Genomic DNA, 23,652 nt, shown 5'->3' with positions numbered 1-23,652 from the left:
AAGTGATGCAATGAATGGGATTAGGCTGATAAATTTTATCCTAAAAACTCTACTGTCGTGATTTATGCTGAATGAGCGGATAAGTTTAGGCGGAAGTGAAGACGTGACTTTGTCAAATTTCGCGACCTGAATTTCAACGTAGCATCAGGAATTTCAAGCAACTTTTTTCATGATTCTGCCAGAATTTTCTGATTAAAAGTATTTCAAATTTGCTACATTAAGCGTCTGGTTGCCTTAGAATAAAATGCAGCTCACTTTCACCGAAAAAGAATTATGTAGGCCTTATCAGAAGCCGTCAGCGTCTCTGACGTCAAGGCGGCATCAAGACGTCAAGATGTCAAGGTCACATCAATGTGTCAGGACGTGAGAAACCGTTTCCGATACTGTTCATTTTGTTGCAGAGGCGTTTCTGTGTTCTTGGCGCAAGGTATCTTCACGTTTTTGCCACTCGGACCACGGAACCATGAATGCCTCTGGTGAGCCTGGAGCAGCATCGTCATCGACGTTAACACTCGAACTCGACGCGATGAATGGGAGCTGCGACTTACCGTGAAGCCCAAGCTGCTGCCGCGCTCCACTCGATACGACTGCACGACCAGGACAGTGTCCGTGACCACCCACATGACTTGATCCGGAGCCGGGCTCGCCCTTCGTGGTCCCAGGATCACCAGCGCATGCTCCTCGCGGTCTTCGTGGTCGGTTTCCGCTTCGCAGTGGTCGTGGGAGCCGCATACTTCCTTGAAAACAACCACGGCAACGTCGCCCCCTACCGTGTCTGGATTCAAAACACTCCGACACCTGTCCGGTGTAATGCATTCAACGTCACCGCTATGATGCACTAGGAGTTATTTTACCACGTTCTTTTATTAACGCCTGATGTGCTCTTTAACATGAACAATAAATGAAACAAACCAATGGATTGAGTATTCAGAACTGCTGCGAACTGTGTGTAATGGTTCGGATTATCAAATCCACTCCACCCAATTATTAACTATAGTGGAATGCATATGGCAGGCTTTATGAGATAACGAGTGGGAATTTTTGAGTACTACTCAAGAGAAAAGTGCTATGACAGCTGCATCTTCGCTGTATTCTGCGGGACAGAACCCAGGCTTACGAACATAGTTCAACTTAAACGCAGCGAGTTATACAATGGTTAATGATAGGTGTAACGTGAAGGGACAAGAAGAGAGTGGAGTGTGTCAGCAAACAAAAGCATTTTGATGACATGTATTAGTAGATTTCTAGAAGGAGAGGGCGTGGGCCGGGCACATAAGTGGAACGCTAGACATCATCTCGGCATTACGTCTAGTAATGTGCATTTAAAGACAGAGCAAGCTTGACCTGGCACGGCAGGAAGTTGTCTGGGCATATGAAATAAAGAAGTTAGCGAAAGGAACGGTCACACCCTACACACACCGTACCCTGACATCGATACACCCCACTTTGTTACACAGGGTGCGTATCGTCTGGACACCTGGACACGCCTCTATCCATGGCAATGAACGCGCTAATGCGGTAGCTCGAGAGCTCACAAACCGGAAGAGCTGTCCAACCGAGACGATGCACCAACAGAACCACTCAACTACACTGAAATGCTACAACACTACCGACTCCCTCATACTGCCCCTATTGTGGAGCGAAGCCCACAGTGTATCAATGCACCTGGGAATGTCCACAACCGCCGGGCTGCCACCTTGTTCCTTCACCCTCACAATCCTCCTGGGAGACTGCGCGGACCAGCTCAGAGCCGCAGGAGCAGCGTCGGCTGATCCAGCGAGCACGTGGTGTGGCGCGAGCAAATGGGGCCCTGAACAAAGGGCTCCACCAGCGAGGATAATCCTTGAGGCCTCCACAAATAAAAGTTTTCTCTCTCTCTTGCAAAGATAACGTGACTACAGCTTCTGCAATACGGGGATGATTTCAGATATATAGAAGAGATCTTTTCCTTGCACTGGGCATAGTCAAGCTGATTGTAATGATGATGGCAAATTTCAACTTCAATACTTATTTAACTGACATCAGTTCTGTGCTTTTAACTTTTCCACGACAGTGCTGGAATTTGAGCCAATAATACTGAGGCAATGTGCATTTCGTAGCCAAGCGTTCTCATGATTGACCTATCGCTGAGCAGCACTTCTGGACAATGTTGATGGGCAGCACAAATACTCTCTGATCAGTACCCTATGTCTACCCATTTTGATGATCAGAGGTGTTACTGCCCTAGCCGCAGTTTACGCTAACTACGTCACGCTGAAATAGACCTCTCCCTGTTTGCAAACAGTCTGACGTCACTGGTAGTGTCCCGCCCCCAAGTCCCGCCTTCGGAGCAGGTGCTGGTTGGCAAGAAAGTTCCGCCGCCGGGATCTCTCTGCATAGCAGTGCTGCGTGTGTCTGCTTCACTTCGATAGAAGTTTTTGCAAATTGCTGTTTTCTGAACTCACAGCTGTTAGAAGGAAGAGTTACTGCCTGCAATGAACGATTCTGTTAGGTCAACATATGATTTGCTCGTCGTGGATGACAGCCATAAAAAAATCTTATGCTCCTCAAAAGCGAACGTTGTACATTTTCACGACGACTGGTGTTTGGAAATATTAGCATGGCATGGATGTGAACGTACTCAATTTCCGTCGCGAAATGTGCACTGCAGTTTTAAATGATGTACAGCATTGGCGGCTAATGTGCGCGAGGTCACGGATTAGATTCTCACTCACGGCGCAAAATTCTGATCAGAGATGAATGAAAAAAAAAACGAAGGAACCACTCATTAGCCTGCGTTCGGTTAACAAATCGCCGTGAAAATTAAAGCAAAGCTTTCCCCTACGGCGTTCCTCATAATACACTGAGCAGTTTTGAGATGTTAAACACAATAATTTAGTTATAAATAATCTCTTGCGCGGTTACTTCGCTGTATCTGATGCCTACAACGTGTTTCTATACTTACTCCCCTCCTTTAGACTTGGTACACAAACTAGGATTGTCACTTCATAAATATCGAGCCATAAAGATAAGCTAACTAGAATATGACAAACAAGAATCTCCACTGCTTCATTAAGACGTACATCTCCAATAAAATGCGATACGCGTATGGTTCTGGATATTCGCCGTGGTAAACCGTACGTGCATGTTCGGCAATGCTAAAACACACTGGTAGCTCATGCGTAGTCTCACCTTTCAGCCCGGACATGATGCATTTTTTTGTTTGTTGTTTTGTGCACCCAGCACAAACACTGAGATGTACGCACTCGCAGATCATCGTGTCAAATAAAATGTCCAATCCTGATGTTCCGTCGACAACCGGTCACTGCAAATTGCCCTGTTAGATACAACGCGTGCCAATGTTTTCGCAAACAAGATGCATCGTTATTCACACAGCACACACCACACACAATATTGTCACTTTCAACGTCCGCAACTGTGAACCGATATCGTCGCTGCCTTTAAACGCACACTACACGCCACAGTAAACGAGGCACATTTTCGAAGACGATATCCCTGTTTCTCGCACAGACCACCACCACGTGGGTTCACTTCTCCAAGTTAAACAGCCAGCAGCCTGGCAAATTTTTCGTCACGCAGTCCACGACACATTTATATGTTCTTTGACTTATACCACAAATAATCTTGGAACCGAAAGATTAAGAAAAAGGTTCAAAAGAAAAAAAGAACGTGCGCCAAACACCGTGCGACTGTACCACGCTGAGCCGGCAGCGGGAGTGTTTTGCCAACCACCCGCCGTTGCACGTGCGCCGTGAGGTCACGTGACCTGACGTCACGGGGAGTGAGTGACGTAGGCCGGTAGAGGTCTATTCATTTGCATAAGATACCTGACATGTCTCGCTTGAAGACAACGACAACGAAGTGCGCGCGCGACTACACTGGCGCTGTGGCACGAGCGTCATTCTGGTGTCGAACGTAGCCATTCGTGTCTCCAACGCCTAAGCTGCACTTTTTAAAGTGTTCATGTTTCCTTGCATAAAATAAATCGTCGTACAGCCATAAGTGGCTGCACAGACGTAAGAGTTGGCGACGAGGAAGACTCTGGACTCACCGGCACTTCACCGACGTCAAGGAACGGAACGAGATGGCGACGCCTGACTTTGGTCGGCTACCCGAATTCAGCGGCAGCTCCAGCTCCTGGAGATCCTGGTATTGGAGGCTACAGTTCTTCTTCGAGGCTAACGACATTACGGACGCTTCCAAGAAACGTGCTCATCTGCTAACGTTATGCGGGGAACAGACTTACGACGTCGTCTGCGCCCTCGTTCAACCCAAGCAGCCCAACCAAGTGAGCTACGATGACATAGTCGAGATGTTCAAGGCGCACTTTGATCCACAGCCGTCTGAGGTCTTCTGAAGGGCACGCTTCCAACGTCGTGACCAACGGCATGACGAAACGGTCAGTGATTACGTAACAGCGCTCAAGAAGCTAGCAGCAGATTGCAATTTTGGAACAAGCGTAGACGCTGCGGCGAATCCAACCATGCTGCCTCTTGATGTGATGCTGCGTGATCGTTTCGTTTGCGGTCTTCGGAACGAGCAGGTCCAGCAACGGCTGTTCGCAGAAAAGGACTTGACATTCAAGAGAGCCTTTGACATTGCACTGCGAGCTGAAAACGCCGTCGATAATCAGAAAAATGTGAAAACGGAATTCAAAGAGATTCATGAAGCCTGCACAAGTATCGGCAAGACAGAAAATCAACGTCACTCGAGTGCCTCTGCCCAAAAGAAGAAACAACACTGTTGGCGTTGTGACGCGCAGCATAGTCCGGACACTTGCAAGTTTCAGACAGCTTCCTGCGACTACTGCAAGAAACGCGGACACATTGAAAAGGCCTGCCTGAAAAAGCGGAAAGAGGCAAGAACAAACAACAACATCGAATTTCCCCGACAAGGAACTTCGACAGTGGCCTCAGCACCAGTCACGACTCCAAAGGATTCACCAGACGTGGCACTTTACGAGCTCAACACCTTAATCGACGTGTCCAGCATGCAGAAGGTCATGACTCAACTACGGATACATGGCAAGACCTTGGAGTTCGAAGTCGACTCGGGTGCAGCCTGCACACTCATCAGTGAGGCCACGTTCAAAGCTACGTGGACAGATGACCCACCGCAGCTTCAAATGGACAACATTCTCCTACGCACATGGTCAGGCCAGTCCCTCCGAGTTCTCGGATGTGCAACGGTGGATGTAGCGCACAAGAACAAGAATTTCACACTACCGCTTGTTGTCATCAAAGGAGCAAGTTGTAACCTCCTCGGACGAAACTGGTTTCCTCATCTGGGTATTCAGATCACGGGCATCAATGACGTATCAGACGACAAACTTGTTTCGAAGCTTCTAGACAAGTACCAGTCTGTGTTCGACGAGGACATCTCAGGACACGTCGGTCCTGCGGTACAACTTGAACTCGTGGAAGGAGCGAAGCCAAAGTCCCTAAAAGCACGACCAGTTCCTTTCGCGCTGCGGTCAGCTGTAGAAGCTGAATTGGATCGACTGCAACGTCAAGGCATAATCGAGCCTGCGCAGCATTCGGATTGGGCAACGCCTCTCGTACTTGTTCGAAAGAAAAACGGCTCGTTGCGAATATGCGGCGACTACCGTTGCACAGTGAACCAGGTATATAAGAAGGCAGACTACCCACTTCCAACAACTGATGAAGTCCTTAGCCACTTGAGGGGAGGCAAAACCCTCAGCACCCTGGATTTGGCACAGGCTTACCAACAACTTCACGTAACGCCAGAGACAGCAGAGATACTGACCCTGAACACGCTAAAAGGGCTTTACAAGGTGAAACGATTGCCTTTCGGAATCTCTGCAGCTCCAGCCATTTTTCAACGCTTTATGGGGACTATGCTTTCTGGCATCACAGGCGTTTGCGCATACCTAGATGACGTGATCATCAGTGGAAAAGACGCCACTGAACACGCCGAGAGACTGGAAGAAGTTCTGAAGAGGCTGCGCAATTGTACCTTGCGCCTCGGCAAAAACAAGTGCTGCTTTGCAGTGCGAGAAGTTTCTTTTCTCGGACACCGAATTGACGAGACAGGCGTCCACACCAACGAAGAGAAAGTTCGAGCAATAACGGAGGCTCCAGCACCAAACTGCAAGCAAGCACTTTAATCATTCCTTGGAATGCTGGCTTTCTACGACAGGTTCTTGAAGAACAGGGCAACAATTACCAGCTGTCTCTACCAGCTCCTTCAGAAGGACGCCACGTGGAGACGGGAGACCAAGCATCAAGAAGCATTCGATAAACTGAAGAGATTGCTTCTCAGTCAGACCGTACTGGCACACTACGACGAACAGAAGGAGCTTCTCGTCTCATGCGACGCTTCACCGTATGGCATAGGAGCTGTTCTGTCTCAACGTGATGACCAGAATAGAGAGGCGCCAATCGCTTTCGCATCTCGGACGCTAGGGACAGCGGAACGCAATTATGCTCAGTTGGACAGAGAAGGCCTTGCCGTAGTGTTTGCTGCACACAAGTTCCACAAGTATATTGCGGGAAGAAAGGTGACTTTCGTCACGGACCATCAACCGCTCCTCGGCATACTGGGTCCAGGGAAGCCAACGGCTCAAGTCCTGTCACCACGGATGACCAGATGGTGCATCAAGTTGTCGGCCTATGACTACAACATCGTCTACAGGCATGGCAAGAACCATCAAAATGCGGACGCGTTGAGTCGATTGCCACTACCAGAACGTCTCGATGAACCCTGGCCACCAGGCGACGTACTATTGTTCGAAGCTTTGTCGAGACCTCCGTTCACTGCTACAGAGATAGCACGTCTTACACAAGAAGACAGCATCCTGCAGAGGTTGTACAAGGCAGTGCAGGATGGCACAGTGAAGAAACTCACTGGAGATGAGTTCACTCCTTACCGACGACGAGCGACCGCACTAGCATTTCATCGCGAGTGCCTCACACTTGGATCACGGGTGATCATACCGAGCGCAGCACGATCCCACGTTCTGGCACTTCTGCACGCTGGTCACCGAGGCATGCTAGCCATGAAGAAGTGCGCAAGGAGCTACGTATGGTGGCCCGGAATCGACAAGGTTATCGAGGAAGCGGTGCGACAGTGCCGTGAATGCCTTTCAACGCAGAAGAGCCCACCCAAAGCTCCCATTCCCTCCTGGGACCGTCCCAAGACACCATGGCACCCGGTGCACGTTGACTTCGCGGGGCCACTACTCGGGCGCACCTACTTGGTTGTTGTGGATGCACACACAAAGTGGGTGGAAGTCCGGCACGTGACGCAAGCAACATCCGCGGTTGTCATCGATGTGCTACGAAGCACCTTTGCTACGTTTGGCATTCCCCGAAAGGTCGTCTCCGACAACGGAAAAGCCTTTATTTCGAACGAGATAAGGCAGTTCTATACGGCAAATGGCATACAGGCTGCAACATCACCAGCTTACCATCCTGCCACAAACGGCCAGGCAGAACGCTATGTGGCAGAGCTGAAAAGAGCACTCCTGATGGATACAGACAAGTTCATACAGTGCCGACTTGCAAGATTCCTGTATCGGCAGCACACAACCATTCACACTGCTACAGGAATGTCACCTGCGAGAGCAATGTTTGGACGAGAGCTTCTATGTCCTCTCGATCTTCTAAAACGGGACACGGAAATACACATCCCTGACAGCCAGGATACATTGACGAAATCCCGTCGTTTCGCAGTAGGAGAGAGAATGCTCATCCAACAGTTTTTGAAAAAGCCAGATTGGATTGAAGGCGAAATACTGCGCCGCGTCGGACCACGATCCTGGCTTGTAAAAAGCAACCACGGAAAGGTTCGGCGTTACCTCAACCATATGAGGAAAACGAGCCAGACCGGACACACAACCCAATCACCGACAGATTGGAGCGTAGCAGATGATTTCTCGGACAACACAACGTCAGAAGAGACGCCGTCGAGTTCTGCGATCAACGGCTGATTCGCTCAACACGCAAGACAAGACTTCCTCGCAACTGTCCCACCTCGACGTCAAAGCAGGAACCACCCGGCAACTGCGACCACCAGAGGTTAGGCGGCCTCCAGACCGCTATGGAGACTTCGTCTAAGGGGGGAAGAATTGAACATGTCCCGCTTGAAGACAACGACAACGAAGTGCACGCGCGACTACACCTGGCGCTGTGGCACGAGCATCATTCTTGGGTCGGACCGTAGCCATTCGTGGCTCAACGCCTAAGCTGCGCGCTTTTAAAGTGTTTCATGTTTCCTTGCAAGGCGGTTACAATAAAAGAAGCGGACGGCTGCATTCCAACCACAGTTCTTACAGCCAGGCTTCTATAACGACCTCCATGCCGGCGTTGGCGTTCGCTAGTCGTAAGGACCTGAGGGCGAGAGGAGGCGTATGACCTGAGGGGCGAGAGTGAGGCTCGGTGGAAGAAATGCCATAGATAATCCTGCCTCGGCGAAGGGCTCCGCCCACGGATAGAACCACGAAGAGTGCCTCGTACAACGTCAAATACAGACAAGCCATCACCAGGCACAACACCAGGCCATCCGCCAGGAGCGATTCGATGCCCAGGGACCGGTGACCGAGGAAGCCGCGGGGCGAGACCCGGACGACCAGGGCAGGATGCAATGGAGCGTTGTTGTACACTCACTCGGAGGGGGAGAGGGCGTGAAGGCATACTTGGGCGCAACAGAGAATGGGTTAGGCCTAATAGCAGGCGCTTTGGCACAATCCAAGGTAACCCAGAACCGTCGGCGGTACGTGCCTGCCAGGCTCTATTAACGACCTCCATGCCGGCGTTGGCGTTCGCTAGTCGTATGACCTGAGGGGCGAGAGTGAGGCTCGGTGGAAAGGTGGAAGGGCTCCGCCCAGCTGAGAGTGACGAGAGTCTTCGTCGGAGGGGGAGAACGTGAGGAGCGTTGTTGTACACTCGCTCGGAGGGGGAGAGGGCGTGAAGGCATACTTGGGCGCAACAGAGAATGGAGTTAGGCCTAATAGCAGGCGGACAATCCAAGGTAACCCAGAACCGTCGGCTCGTGCCTGAAACCGGAAACGCCCTCCAGAACCGTCGGCCCGTGCCACATACCTTAGCATAGAGTAACGAAAGAACAGCAATGATATTGCAAACAAAATGGTTATTAAAGACTCGCCAGGTATTACCGACAATGCAACATCCGATGAAGAGGGGCGACACCTCGACGGCGTGGAACTTGCTCGAATTTTACGTGATGGTTTTAGCATGCGTATTACTTGGGTGATGCAATATAAGCTGTTATCGCTGGTGCGTAGCCAGACATGACACTCCTCCTTTTTATTTGAAAGTTGAAGACACTAACATCCGGCGGAAACCTGTGTCGTAGCGGGTAGCGTCTCCCATGTGGCTGGGGTCGACGGCTTTCTGTGTTCGGCAAATCCGGCGAATGCCATGCTGGAAACCTGAATAACTCAGTCGTGCCTAGAGCAGGACTCTCGCCAGCAGTTGTCGACCTGTGTACAAGCTGGTCCGTTTCCCGGCACCAGGTTACGGCCCCTCTGAAAGTAGTAATAAGCTATAAAAAGTCACAGTTTCGCCCCAAAGGCGAAGCGATGAATGCGATAGCAAGAAATTGGAATGTCTCAGGAAGAACGGCAAGCAGCTAGAAACTTGCTGCGCGCTGCTCAAGCACAAAGGACAGAGGAAAAGAAAACACACAAGGCGAGTGCGAACTAACAACTGTCACAGCTCGACACTTGCAGTGCGCTCCTCAAAAACAAAAGAGGAGGCACGAAAAGAACGCACAGGTATACATAGAACGAGCGCGAACTGCCACAGTTGTTGCTTGAACAAACCCCTACTTTGGCTCTTCTAGTCAGGAGATCACTCCTTGCCCAATCACGGCCGCTCCAGCGATCAAACTGACCTTCGTGTGGTCACTTTGCTCGGTCACAAGACGCGCAAATTCCCCCTCAAGAGATAATCGCGCGTGCACGGTCGACCACGCCCTGTATGTCAAAGTACATGTCAAAGGCGCACATCCCAACTCCGGCGAAACGCTAGGCAGTTTAAGAATTCGGGACCCAAGGAAGCCAGGACGCACGCGCAGGACGCAAGCCACTGTCGGACTCTTGCGCGCTCGCGTTGTCCCAATAAGGGGCTTTATGTCCCAAGACGCTGCAGCGCCTTCCTTTGGGCGGCAAACAAAACCGCAGAGCGCACGACCTCACGAAAACAAAATAAAGACGGCGCTTGGCAGTGGCACGTGAAGCCAAGGCTCGCGTTCCCTTCGGGTGTCGATCCTGGTCACTAAGATAAAACTTCATTTGGCTTTAGTTGGTACATACTCCTGAGGCTAAAATGACAACGCAAACGCACTTCGTTCTCCCTCTTACTTCTTCTTTACTTCTTTGTCCCTGCACCAATCTGAATATAATTTGATGTCTTCGTGTATCTAATACACTATCATCCTTGTTACACGTTTTGGTTTAGAGCTATTGTTGTCTGCACATGTGTGGTATGTTTGCCTTGGGCTTTAATATGCATTGGCATATGAAATAATAAAGCAGTTGTTAGTAAGCGCTTGTGCCGTACGTTTCTTTTCTTCGTGGGTGTCTTGTGCGGTCGTGGTGCAATTGTGAGTCTGGTTCAGCCGTCCCGTTTCTTCCCTCTTGTAGCATAAGCCTACAAGAGCCAAAGCGTTTCCACTAGCTCGCGCCACCATTACCCACGGGACGCTCTTTTTTCCCTGGCCGACTGGCCACGAGTGGCGTGGCGTTACAACCCCAAAATGGAAAACTAGCGTTGGTCGCCAGCATGCCAGCGATATGACGCTAAACGCAACGCGGGCAACAATGCCGCATGGGCCGCGTCTTGCATAATGTTAATATAGGCACGTGTGGCGTCCCGTGTGTGTTACCCAACGCCGCGTGCGTTTGTATTGTGCCGTTAGTATACTGGAGAACCATAGCCATCTGTAACATATTAAGCTCGCGCTCGTGCCAAGGAGAAGTCTTCTTCGTCTTGTTCTTCGACCGCCTTAATGATGATACGTGCAGAGCACTTTAGGGGCCCGGGCTGCCGTATGCTGTCCTAGCTTGGCATAACGCAGACAAAATCACGTGTGATGGCACGCGCTAGCGCGTTCGGGCCTGTGTAAGGGGCTGGGAAGACCCTGTGGCCTCTCCCCCTTACACTCTCTCAGCAATCATGTGATGGTGTCGGCGAACGAGATTCTGCAGACGCGCAATGAATCAACGCGTTGTATCCTCGTCAGAACACGCTGGCACGCGCTAGCGCGTTCGGGCCCGTGATGAACAGAACTTTAAGTCGACCTATAGGCACCCGGCAATGCAGTTTCCGAGATACGATGGCAGCGCCAGAAAACACAGCCTAGCGAGTAGACGCAGCAAAATCGAGTGTCTATCCTCCGCATCCTCCATGTTCAGAAACGCTCCTTGACTTGAACGTGACTTGCCACGGCCTCAATGCAGTGCGTTTGAAACGCGTTTGTAGCGTTTGTGCTGCCTTGGCACAGTCTGAAAAGAGCGCGTTCTAAACGCGTTTGTGCTGCACTGAAGGCGGTGGCAACATCCCTGAGGTGATTACGAACGCACGCAGGAAGCGTTCGTTGAAAGAGGCGCCCAAAAGGGAGACAGTTGAGCTCGTCGATGTGTCCAGCGAGCGTTTCATTTTCTTGGTATCCCTGGCGGCTGGTGCCCTCAACACTTAGGCGTTCGATAAGAGCTCCATCGTGCCCTCTGGTCAGTGACGGGTGCCTATGCGCTCCTTCGTATCCCCACATGGTTCCCTTTAGTGGGAGATGGTGAAATGTTTTTCTTCTGAATTATTTATTTGTGACTTTTATTTATACATATATATATATATATATATATATATATATATATAATATATCCTGGGCATGAAGGCGAGGGCACTGTAAAAAACCACCCAGAGTGAATTGCTAACGCAATAAAGATCAAACAGGTCCAGGTTGTGAAACAATTACACTGGAAACCCACTGTGGTGTGTCATGGCAAATGGCTTTAGCGAAGTCGCGTTCTTAACGTCACTAGAGGCTTTATTTTGTCCGTGTACTTTTGAAAGTTACCGTGTTAACGAAATACCGGAGTGCGTTTACCGTGTTACCGGAACGCATGTTTTAACAAAGTTTTAGCTTCCCATACGTAAACGTTTACGTACGTATGTAAAAGTATACCTTTACGTTTCAGCAAACCACTAAACAATGATGATAAGTCCATTGAAACTATATTTAATTGAGATAAGATTGAATCGCCACTGCGGCAAAATCACAACAGAGGTTTTTAGTGTGTACCGTATTTCGGCAAAAGCAAAGGGGTGTAGTGGGAATACCGTGTTGTGACGCTTCGTGCAACCAAGAATCATGGACACGTTTCTTTTCGCCAAGTGTTTTTGAGGGAAAAATTGAATTGAGACAACTCACTCTTAATTACACCGCTACAAGGCATTTACATCAGAAATAGAATGCACCACGTTTCTACAAAGACAAAGTGCATGGTACATCTCCGCTCCGCTAGATATCACCACCTATCCGCCCTCCCATGGGCTTTAAGCCTCTCACGTTTACGGCTTCGATATTCTAGGTCACTGTAGCTTTGGTAATCCGGATCAAACAACGTGGTCGTAATCGGCGCTCGCACGTCGGCTTATTTTGACTCGGCGGCTAGAGTCTCCGAAAAGCGGATATCGCGAGCAGCCACGAACAAAGGTGAATTCGCGAGCTATGGCCGCAAACGTAAAACGTATCCGGCGAGTAGTTTACGTTCCGTGAAAGCAAGTATACGTCCCGTAAAGGCCCGCGCATGCGTAGATTCCATCTAGTTTTCCGCTAACACGGTAACGTAAATAAGTACATGTTGAAGCTAAAAGCCCCTATTGACCCACAGCTTGTAGAAACTGCTAGTGAGTTACCATTGCACCCACTGCTGACTTTGCTAAGTCGGGACAACGTAGTAAAACTAGTTAGCAGGGGCGTCGATCGTAGTAGCTTCTGCTATGTAACGGTAAGCAAGCAAAAAGCCCTGCAGCTCTATACCTCCAGTGGGTCGCTGGCTTTGAGAAGCGCGTTACTGAGGGTCTGCATGGACCTCTCTGCCAGAGACTTTGAGCTCGGGTGGTACGAAGCAGTGAGATTGGACATGTGCCCAAGTCCTTCATGGATGACATGAATTCCCCCTACTGCAAAGCGTCACTAGATAGCCCGAGCGAGCTCCCTGGGTCGTGATTTCTCAACGTAGGCGGCGATGCCACGAGGGCCTCTAATTTTTTGAACGCGTCTTCGGAACATTTGTGGCAGGGCCATGAGACGCTCTTGCGCAGTACGTTGTAGAAAGCTTGTGCGACTTTTGCTAGTAAAGGTAGGAACTTCGCATAGTAATTTGCAAAGCCCTGAGGCACGACTGCAGTTGCTGTTTTATTTGTAACTTTTATAGTTTTTAGCAAGCCACTTCGCTTCTAGCATCAGGGGATTTCCATCGGCTCTTGTGTGGCTCCGGTTTCATGCGTTATATTATCGCCAGGGCGTTAAAGAGCTTGTTGCGCAGAAATTCCGGTGGCGCCGTTGGCGTCAGTGTCGGCGTCATTGGTTGCGACGAGAAACTGAGACAGATGAAAATCAATAACCTTCGGCTCGAGTGGGAATCTCTCTCCGGTCTACCGCGTGGCACGCAAGTGTTCTACCACAGAATTATGCGAGTGCTTGAACTGTTTCAGGTAAAGAAAAAAAAAACCTTTACTAATGTCATGTTGTGCGTCGAGTCTGTTTAGAGGATATAATATTGCGTAGCAAAAGCGTAGAGTCACACCAGGCGGCAAAACATGTGAACTGCGCGGCTAGTTGGCGGTCTTAAAGGCCCACCCACTACAACGCGCTCAGGTATAATTAATCACCAGCAGCAACAGCATCAACAGAGTGCTCAGCTGCACGTGTTGCCTTCAGGAAGCGTAGTGGATACATCGCAAATTCGAAAAAGAAAAAAGTTATGGCGTAGAGGGCACTACAGAACTGTACATGCGGTAGACATTCAAGGATAGTTTGAAACGGCAAATGTTACGTGCACAGGCGTCGCTTTCCTTGCGGCATGGTTTGAAGTGTCAGCCGAGAAACGAACGCAGGCTTGCGATTCAGAAGGTGATGCGAACGGGGCCAGATTACGCTGTCGTGCTGTTCCCTTTAAGTGTCCTCCAAGTTTTCTTAACCTCAAGTTGACAAAGTGTTGCAGCGTGCTTTTATTTGCGGGCAGGGTTTTTTACGCGATAGCGTTAAAGAGCTCGTTTCGCAGAAATTCCGGTGTCGGCGTCGGCGACGGCGTCTTTCGTTGTGAGCTAAAATGATTATCTAGTCAGTGACCGAAAAATTGAGAAAGAGGCAAATAAAATAAATAGTGAAAACCTTCCGGTACTGCTCAGAATCCAACCCAGGCCGTCTGCGTGGCAAGCAGGTGTTCCACCACAAAGCAACCCTACTTTTTTTTTATTACATGAAAAGAAACTGTTGCACTTAGACTGATATTATAAAAATTAATGATCAGGCATGTTTAAACACAAATAAAACAGAGGAAACCAGTCTAGAGCGTCACTACAACGTTCATATATCCCGCGTATTTGAATCACTTGTTCCTGGAATGTTTTTTTTTTTTTTTATCGCGGAGGCTCAGCATTTCTGTCAATCAGTGTTGCTCTCCAGAGACTATGCAGATCAATGCTAGTCCTTGAAACTGCTTCGGGAAAAAAACACTGTATGAATAATCGAGAAAAATACAAGTAAAATAAGTATAATACTCTTCAGATTCGACTGAGAATTGAACCCAGACCACCTGCATCGCAAGTAGGTGCTCTACCACAGAACAGCGCTAATTCTCGAAACTGCTTGGGAAAAAAACACCGTATGCTATAAAAAGGTTCGATTTCAAGAACTCGATGACGCTGGAGTTTCTAAATGATACAAGACGTTTATTCTACATATTTAGAACTGGGGTTAGAGAACTGAAGGTCTTTTGTCCTTCGTTGTTCGAATGTCTCTTGTCTCTCCTCGGCCGCCGAGTTCCCCCGCGCCGGCCACTTTCTCTCTCTCTCTCTCTCCTTCTGCCGTTCTTGTTGGCCGCGCCATCCGGTTTAGCAAGGGGCAGTCTTACTCGGGAGCGCACATCGTGCCGCTTCTCTCCTTAATTGACGAAGCTTTGAAGAAGTATGCATATCGAGTACCAATGCTTATTACTTACAGTGTGGCGCCATCTTTACGCCGGATTCGCGACTCGCTGTGTCCAGGTATATGGTAACAACTTCACCTACCACAGCGGTTAAACAATGATCATGGACGTTAGTAATCAGAATGCAGATGTGCCACTAGGCGTCAACGTTAATGCATCCACGTCAAACGGTGCTATAGGTGCCAAACACCAAGAGACATTGTACAAGCTCTCAGATATCACTACACAATAAGCACTACGTCTGTGAAAACAAGTTTTCACGGTCGTGTTGTCCCGATTCCTATGACGGAGGAATCAGCCATGCTTTTTTTTTTGTGAAATCAGTTTTATGAAATCCCGTAAGAAGACTGAAGCCCCGCGTATCGATAAAACTTCATATCCACGTGACCGTAAAACGAAGCGTGAGCTGCCTAATTGTCGTGCCACTTTTGCGGGTTGAAGTTAACCCCTTTCCGGATGCCGTGTTCCTGTTAAAATTTTTCGCGACAAGGATTGGTTGATGTGAAGCCGCAGAACAATGAAATTCTGAAGGGCACAATTTCCTTCCTACATTGGTCAGTTCTTAATTACGCACGTCTAATTTGAGCAATACCGTGACATTAAACTTGTACATAAATGCTAGCGCTTGGCCTTTTTCTTATTTAAATATGTAGCACAATAACAGTGTTCCTGAAGACTACTTTGTGCCTAGGAAGATGTTGCGCACGTATTATATCGCGTTTTTAGCCCACATACGCCTGCGATTGCCTGTGGCACGCTTAAAATTAGCGTTTCGCAATAATTCCACCGATTGCGGTGTGTCAGCACTATGATCGTTCGCACTTTGTTTCGAAAGAGAGTGCGAAAGAACAGAGCAATTGGCACTCCATTTCAAAAGAAACAGTGTGTTAATGCCTCGCTCCAAAATTTAAACTCCACTGCAGCAGGAGTGCAAATGTAAGTATGTACGAGGGAATGGAATCCCCGCAATTCGCAACTCGTCTCTAAGCGTCAGGGCACGGTCGTAAGGCATGCTGGCAGAAATGATCGCTTCCGAGAGAATCACCCAGTTTGCCAGCTCATCTGCTTCTGTCATGAGTAAGAGCTCTTCGCAGAAGACGACGACGAAATATTTGAAACGTTCGAAACGGCGCGGAGCGCGCGCGCCATGACGTGGAGAAGCCCGAGGCGGCGCGGACCCGAGCTGTGATCGGCACGCAAGGAACGACGCGCTAGCATTGTCTACGTGGACTTGCCAGGAGAAGGTTGTCATCGCAGCAAGCGCACTGGCGACGGGAGCGGCAGGAGTGCGACTCGGCAGCCTGTGACGCGGACGTCCCGAGAAGTGGCCTGAGTCCTCGACCCGGTTCGAGTGAGGCGTCTCGGGATGCAGCAACCGCGCACAGCCATCACCGACGTTCCTGGCGCAAGCCCCCTTCGAAGCAAGCCGCCCGAAGACAGTCCCCGGTGGGCCACGTCGGCTCTTAGCACCGGGCATCAGCGACCGCCGCTAGGCCTAACCTCGGAGGCCTCTGCCACGTCAGCGACGATGTCATGCGATGACGACGACGGACGACGATTCGGCAGCGGCAAGGACGGCAATGGTCGTCAAGACGGTCGAGATCACCGACTAGGACAGGACGCGACCAATCCCGGACATCGACGGGAAACGCATCAACGGTACCAAGTAAGGTCGGCCCGAGGCATGAGCAGCACAAGGCTAGAGCGCTATAGACCCACCTGACTTTTTTCTTTTTGGGACAGTTTAGTTTGTAGTGTGTTTTGTGTGTAGCTCTAGTTAGAATTTGCAGTCTCTTTTGGTATTTGTTTGGTATATTCTTTGTGTATTCTATAGAATGCCGTGCGTGAGTTCATTAAATGTGTTGTACCGTTAAGGGTCCTGTCTGAATCCATCACCCGCAACTACCCGAAATTCGTGACAGCTTCCAAGACTGGTATCGCCAAGAAGCAAGCTGAAACCTGGCCATTTTGGATAATATTTTGGACGGCACGAAACCACAGTGACATCAGCACGCCAGTCTTGTCCCACCCAGCATGTTCTTAGTTTACCTGAAGCTCCTCCTGATGCCTAAAGGCAGCAATGCCGCCGGAGTAGTCAGGATGATGTGCCTTCGCAAATACATAGTTATGTTAGCTCATTTCCTGATCGTTAGAAACAATAGGCGTGAGATGGATCTAGGGGGATTTCTTTTTGATTTTGTTTTTTTTTTTGTTTTCTTCGCATCGTGACAGTAGAAAAGGCAGCGATAGCAAGTTAACCCGACGATGAAACACAATATCTCTGCGCGTCATAAATTAAAAGAACGGTCACCGTCCATGTCACACAATGAGCCTCCGGGCGCCTCAAACCCAACTCGCACAATCCCCGGCCTCAACCCTGAGTGTAACTAAAAGATAGCCTATTGAAAACAACATTGTTTTTTTTAGCACCCTCTCCATTTAATATAAAGCGTAAAGCGTATTGCCATACAAGTATCACAAAAAATGTAATGCGGATAACAACTACCACTGAACTATCTATCGTTTTTATCTCGACCGCTTGAATATTATTTGGACTTAAGGCTTGCTTAAATTACGTAAACCACCGGCATAACCGTCCTCTGCCTACAGTGTCTCAGTGAGTCACAGAGGTATTCCGGATGCTATAAAAAAGAACTTGCAGGTGACCAATATAGCTCGATAACGCATGAACGGATAGGCAAACGATACACAATTCGTTCTGCAAAGCAACTGCAGGCAAAGCGTCCATTGCTTCTTCGTCGCTGTTACTGTTGTGACCAGGCAGCCTCAAGATCGTCTAATTAAGCAAGGGTAGAGACAGGTCCACACAAACAGTGCCACAGTTCCAACGGCATCCGCTCCCAGATGTATCGCCCGAAACTCGGTCGGCACATAATCAAATCGCTCACTGTTTATCGTTATCAATACGTGGTAACGTACCCTGCCTCTAACCACGCAGGAAGCCATGGCCGGCGCGTTGGATGTTTGATGGACGCCGCGTTAACGGTGAGAACACCAAGAGAATAAGAAGTACCGCGACCAGCGTGGTCACGCACAGGTATCCGGCAATAGTCACCAAGGCAGTCGTTCGGGCGTCAGCATCTGTAGGGTGCTGTCTTGCCGCGTCCACTCTCCGCAAATCCACGATTTGAGTTACCGAGTTTCGCTTGGCCACGTTCGATGACCGCGACAAAGGCTCGTTTGAAGACGCCGCGGACATTTTTCAGATGGCCGAACGACGACCGATTACTGCTTGCAGCTGCTGCCCTCACAGAGTGGCACAAACCCACTGCGAAGGATAGTGTGGATTCTGAGGATTATGTTTGGATATTACGACTTCGATCAGGCAAGTGTAAATGGGAAACTCCTAAATAATTTTGAACAATTGGGGATTTCTGCCATGCGCCCTAAATGTTATGCTAACGTGCAGTATTACACATTTCTCGTGTGTCGGCCGATCTGGCAGGGGAACATAGCTGATTATCCCTGGAGCTTAGCAGCGATACGCCGAAGCCCGTATGCACCCGCGGAAGGTTTAAATTTTGCTTTAACGAACTTTCATCATGTTTTCTCACTTGAAAAGGCACGAAGCAGGGAGTGTCACGAGAAAGCTGGCAAACGTACATCGTAAACATCACGAAAGAATGTGTGCGTGCAAACATTAACATGGAGAATAACACTTGGAAGACGCTTGAGCTTCGCTTTCAAGCGTAGAATGCGATAGAGTAATTGGACCCCGTGCGAATCGCCTTCAACCGTCCCGCAAGGAAAGGACCATTCGTGGGCGTAACAATGGTCGTTTCACACTATCCCACAATGCCTACTACAAGTACACTCACAGAATAGATCGAGTAAAAATGGCCGTCTTTTTGTCCGACAACAATAACCCGAATAGCACTGCAATGTTGCCACAACGTTGGCGCAACTTTCTCATTGTGGCGGCAACGTTGCGTCAACATTTGGTGCTACTAGGGAATCGTCATTTATTTTGCCATCCTTTTTTTTGCGTTATCGCCGCGCGCCCGACGCTTTCTGGTCACGAACGGCATGTGCTCTATCACCGTGACATAGCATTCTTGGTAAGAAAGTGGCCAGCGCCGAGTTTTTCAAGAAAGGAAACGCAACTGACCCAGATGACGATTCTTGTTGTGGGACAGAAAGACGCCCTTTTTAGTCGCTCTTTTCTGTGAGTGTACAGTTGCCAAATGCCCACTACGCCACAATTCTTCGCTTTGCAAATTGGCGAAGTACCCACTACGCGTCCGTAAGGTGCCACGTGTACTTGTGCAGCTGTACACTTTGTAATGGGTAGGTAGCTTTAAACCACCCACTTATAGACCAGAACACAGCGAATTCAATGCGCAGCGCCATATTTGCATCGCGCGTCACGCCATCTATCGCACGCGCGATGAATCGGCATGCGCGGGCTGCTATGCCAGCAGACGCTACATAGAGCAAACGTGAAACTCCCGAAACTCAGCCCGTCGGAGAGCGTGTTTCGCGTCTTTTCTAGCCTGGACATTTTCGCTGCTTTTATTGGAACATCAAGAATATCTTGCATCTTGCCAGTACACAATGTATACAGTACGTGCTGAGCAGGCTGCGGAAGCAACCTCGTCAGGTACGTACACTGTTACATTTGCAAAAAAACGCCCTCGCTGTAGTACACGCGAATCGTAATTGCAGTGCCGGTCGCGAAAGAGTGAAACGATGTTTAGTTGCCCCATATTACAGGTTGTGCACAAAAGTTTTGTGAAAGCTCATCATTTCAACGTGCATCGCGTAATAATTAGAGTACGCTTTACGGGTAGTTTCGCGGAACATAATTTTTGTTTTACGAGCGCTCTTACAATGATGCGACTTGCTCACAAAAGCGTGCTATCAGAGAGTATCACCTGCACTATCATTTCTCGATCCCTTTCGGAAGCTATCTGCGCGATTTTAATCTTGTAACGGTGATGTATTACAAGCGAAAACTGTGCTACTCTTAGTTAAGCCGATATTGAAATGGGCGGAATCCAGCTGCATTTTATTAAATGTGTGCTGTGTAAGTATGCTAAAAAATTACACCATCTCCCGCTAAAGGGGACCATGAGGCGATGCGAAGCCGGAGCGCTTGCACGATCGCGTTCCGTTGGCGTTCGTTGGGCATGCTACCGACCGTCGTGGAACGCGAAGACGGACGCTACGCGCGTCGTATCTTCCATCTAGCCTGGCCGTTAATTCTCGCAGGGCGAGCGGGGAACGCGGTCGACAGGCGGGCGAGAGGGGGGCAGCGTGGGAGAGGAGAGAGAAGCGGAAGGGACGCGCATGCGCTCGAGCTCATCGCGGCGTTGCGCAGGAGAGAATTTCGGCATGTCTAGCCACCGTTTCAGAGGAAGAGTGGAAAGGGGAAGGGGAGAGGGAAAGTGGAGAGGGGAAGGGGAGAGGGGAAGGGGAGAGGGAAAGTGGAGAGGGTGAGTGGAGAGGAGGTGTGTGGAGAGGGTACGCGCATGCGCAGTAGTGGTGGTCACGCCGCACAACCACCACCACCATCGGATTGAGCTCCGCCTTAAGATACTTCGCATCTAAAATTTAGCTGCTTGAGCTAGCGCTACGCCTGCGATGTAAAGGAGACTGACGTGAGTACTTTTACTTACAGCGGTGAGCACTGTTAGGGTGAACACGCGAGCGCGTGGCTGACGGCACTGTCAGCGCCGCGCAACAGCCATCGTTAGAAACATTGCACATGATGTGTTTTTCGATACACTCTTTCACCGCGCCCACTACGTCATGAAGACGCTTGTCGTGGATACGCTTGCGTGCGCGCGATGAAAAGATTATTTTGTAGAACGCATGATGCGCATGTGCAATGTTTCAAGCGATGACCGTTACGCAGCGCTGACAGTGCCGTCGGCCACGCGCTCCTGTGTTCACCCTAAGAATGCTCACCGCTGTACGTGCCAATATATGTATTATGTGCAGCCGGATGCCTCGTGTGCAAATACATTTGGGGACACCAGGTTCGTAAAATGAAATAGGTGGGCATCACACTGCAGAATACACGCCGTTAGTGTACTTGCTTGCGCATTTTCACTCAGCTCCTAGTTTTTCTGCTTGAATCACAGTAATCCATTCGCGGCGAACCTGAAAACACCGCACCAGCACTATTCCCGTGGTGCGTCGTGATCGTCGCAGACAACGCTAATATCCTCCTGTGCACTGCTTGTTTTGCATCCAACGGCGACGCCGTAGTGCCCAGACGAGCTCTTATACTCTGAAGTGGCGTGAACGGGTACGTTTTCGCACTTTAAAGCCTCAGATCTGCAGCTTGCCTTACTTACTTGGTGCAACCCGCGCGCGCCTCGGCAGTCCGGCCAGCCCAGCGTTTGTGTGCGAGAGTATCCGCTCGGCTCGCCAGTAGCTTGAGTGTGAGACAGGCGTGCTCTGGGTCTCATGCGCTCAGTTGGTGTGCAGCGCCAATGCGGTCACTTCGCGCATTTTGTCCCTGTTCTCTTCCGGGTGCGTAGCTCGATGTTGTCTGCGGTGAACGCATACGTTCACCGCAGAACGCAAAACGAGCACCGCTTGTTGTTTAGAGGCTACGGACGAATAGCAAACGTTCAAGAATAGTCTGCTGTTGGGCCTATTAGTACACAGCTTGCAAAATCGACGAACCCAGCCTTTAAAGACATGTACACAAGAAGAGAACTTCAATAAAACGTCCTGTTGTGCGAGTTGGTGATCTATCACAGACGACATTTATTAACGCAAAAGTGGCAAAGACAGGAATATTAAGAAGAGAAGAAAAGAACACAGTGCACAGGGCGAGCAAGGTAAATGTAAATGGTAGCGAAGCTTCCATAGAAGCCCATACGTTCAGAAAATGGCTGCTCATCAGCTGCTCATGGGGCTTAGCGCCATCTGTGTGAGGAGGGAACACTTTCGGCGGAACAAAAAATAAAGCAGGATGTGACGCAATATCCGGTAAAAAAAAAGTGATGTCATTTTGTTGGCCCTAGCGCGAAATTTGACCTCGAAATATTCTTCTTAGGCCCCTGATCGCTAAGGACTCGCGCTACGGCGAGCCGGCAAGCCCTTGGCGAATGCGCTTGAAGCCAACGCTAGCTAAACTAATATCGACCCGTGACTAAACAGCGGTGTTTAAGTGCACCGTCGTGCAATTCGCCTTGGTTTTACCAGGGAACTTTATTCTTTGAGCTTTTATTCTGCGTTCGTGTCATCTTCCGCAGCGTGAATAAAGCAGGCAACAGCGTACCTCTCATGTTTGCAGCGTTGCTTATTTGCTTCGCACATGCGCAGGGGACTTAAAGAGCGCATTGCATGTGTGCTTCAGTTCTAACGAGAAGAAATGACGCCTGGTCACGCCAAAATAATGATATTCAGTTTTATTCAATGGTCACAATAACGCAATTACACACCATACACAATGAGCAAGAGATGTCATAATATGTACAAAAAGTGCGTAGACTACGTGCACTATGTTTTGCCTTTTGTTCCGATAAATTAACCTTCCGTGTAACATATCAAGACACGCGAATTATAGTGATTGTAGCGCGACAGATAACTTAGCGATCTGCTCACCGATAACGGGAAATATAGTAGGCACCGCGTGTTCACGAAGGAAACCGGGCAAGGAATACTGATCCATGAAAATCCAGCACGCACAATACTCCGAACCGTGCCCCGGTGTCGTATCTAGAAGAGACGGCTCGCCAGGCGTACGCGGTTGCTATTGCATCCTTGGAATACCCACATCGTTTCGTCGTCGTTTCCGCGAGTACCGAGGAAAGCGCTCGGCGTGAATGTAGCCGCCTCGTGCCGTTGTCCGTTGAACACCGTAGCCAACACGTTCACCAACGATGAAACGCACCTCGCAACTTCGCTCACACCAAAATAAAGTTCTCACCCAAATAATTGACAGAACGCATGCAAGTGCGAAAACACCAGAACACCTGAGGGGGCGTGTCGCCGCAGACGGAACTTTACGCGCGCCTTTCCGAACACTACAAGGACTTGCGTCGCAGAGCAATGGCATGTGTCATTCTTTAGAGGGCGCTAATAGAAGATTTTGATAATGCATATACATTTTCATGAATTCTTTGTACACTGGATCTAAATAAATGTTATTCTGAAATACATCTCGGTCATAAAATATAAATATTATTTTGTTGTTGAATGAAATTAGGTTTTTTGTTATTAGTGTTTGTTCCCACCACACCTAGTCGCGCTTCAATCGCTACTCCCATAACTCCCCATGCTGATGTCGCTGACAATAGGATCTGAACCGCTTTTCGCCCGAAGCTTCGCGACCTATTTGGATAGACCTTGGAACTTACGAGAGCGCCTTTTCATGCACTGCAAGGGCTGCCCTGAATGACAATGACGTGCGCCTCTCTTCAGGGGGCGCTAAGAAAAAGGTTTTTCATAATAATTAAACACTGTCGTACATT

At 49.4% G+C, this 23,652-nt stretch overlaps 1 protein-coding gene across 1 annotated transcript; it reads left to right on the top strand.

Moving 5' to 3' along the window:
- The first annotated feature begins 4,483 nt into the window (after nt 1–4,483).
- Nucleotides 4,484–16,666, top strand: LOC119406794 (uncharacterized protein K02A2.6-like). The gene is made up of 4 exons (XM_037673528.1): nt 4,484–5,472; nt 6,160–7,393; nt 8,492–8,676; nt 16,438–16,666. The coding sequence occupies exons 1-4, from the start codon at nt 4,484–4,486 to the stop codon at nt 16,664–16,666; spliced, it is 2,637 nt and encodes an 878-aa protein (XP_037529456.1).
- The last annotated feature ends 6,986 nt before the right edge of the window (nt 16,667–23,652 follow it).

Source organism: Rhipicephalus sanguineus, chromosome 10, assembly GCF_013339695.2.
Source record: "Rhipicephalus sanguineus isolate Rsan-2018 chromosome 10, BIME_Rsan_1.4, whole genome shotgun sequence".
Classification (NCBI taxonomy): domain Eukaryota; kingdom Metazoa; phylum Arthropoda; class Arachnida; order Ixodida; family Ixodidae; genus Rhipicephalus; species Rhipicephalus sanguineus.
The sequence above is the reverse complement of the archived record's forward strand: the minus strand, read 5'-3'. Positions and strand labels throughout refer to the sequence as shown.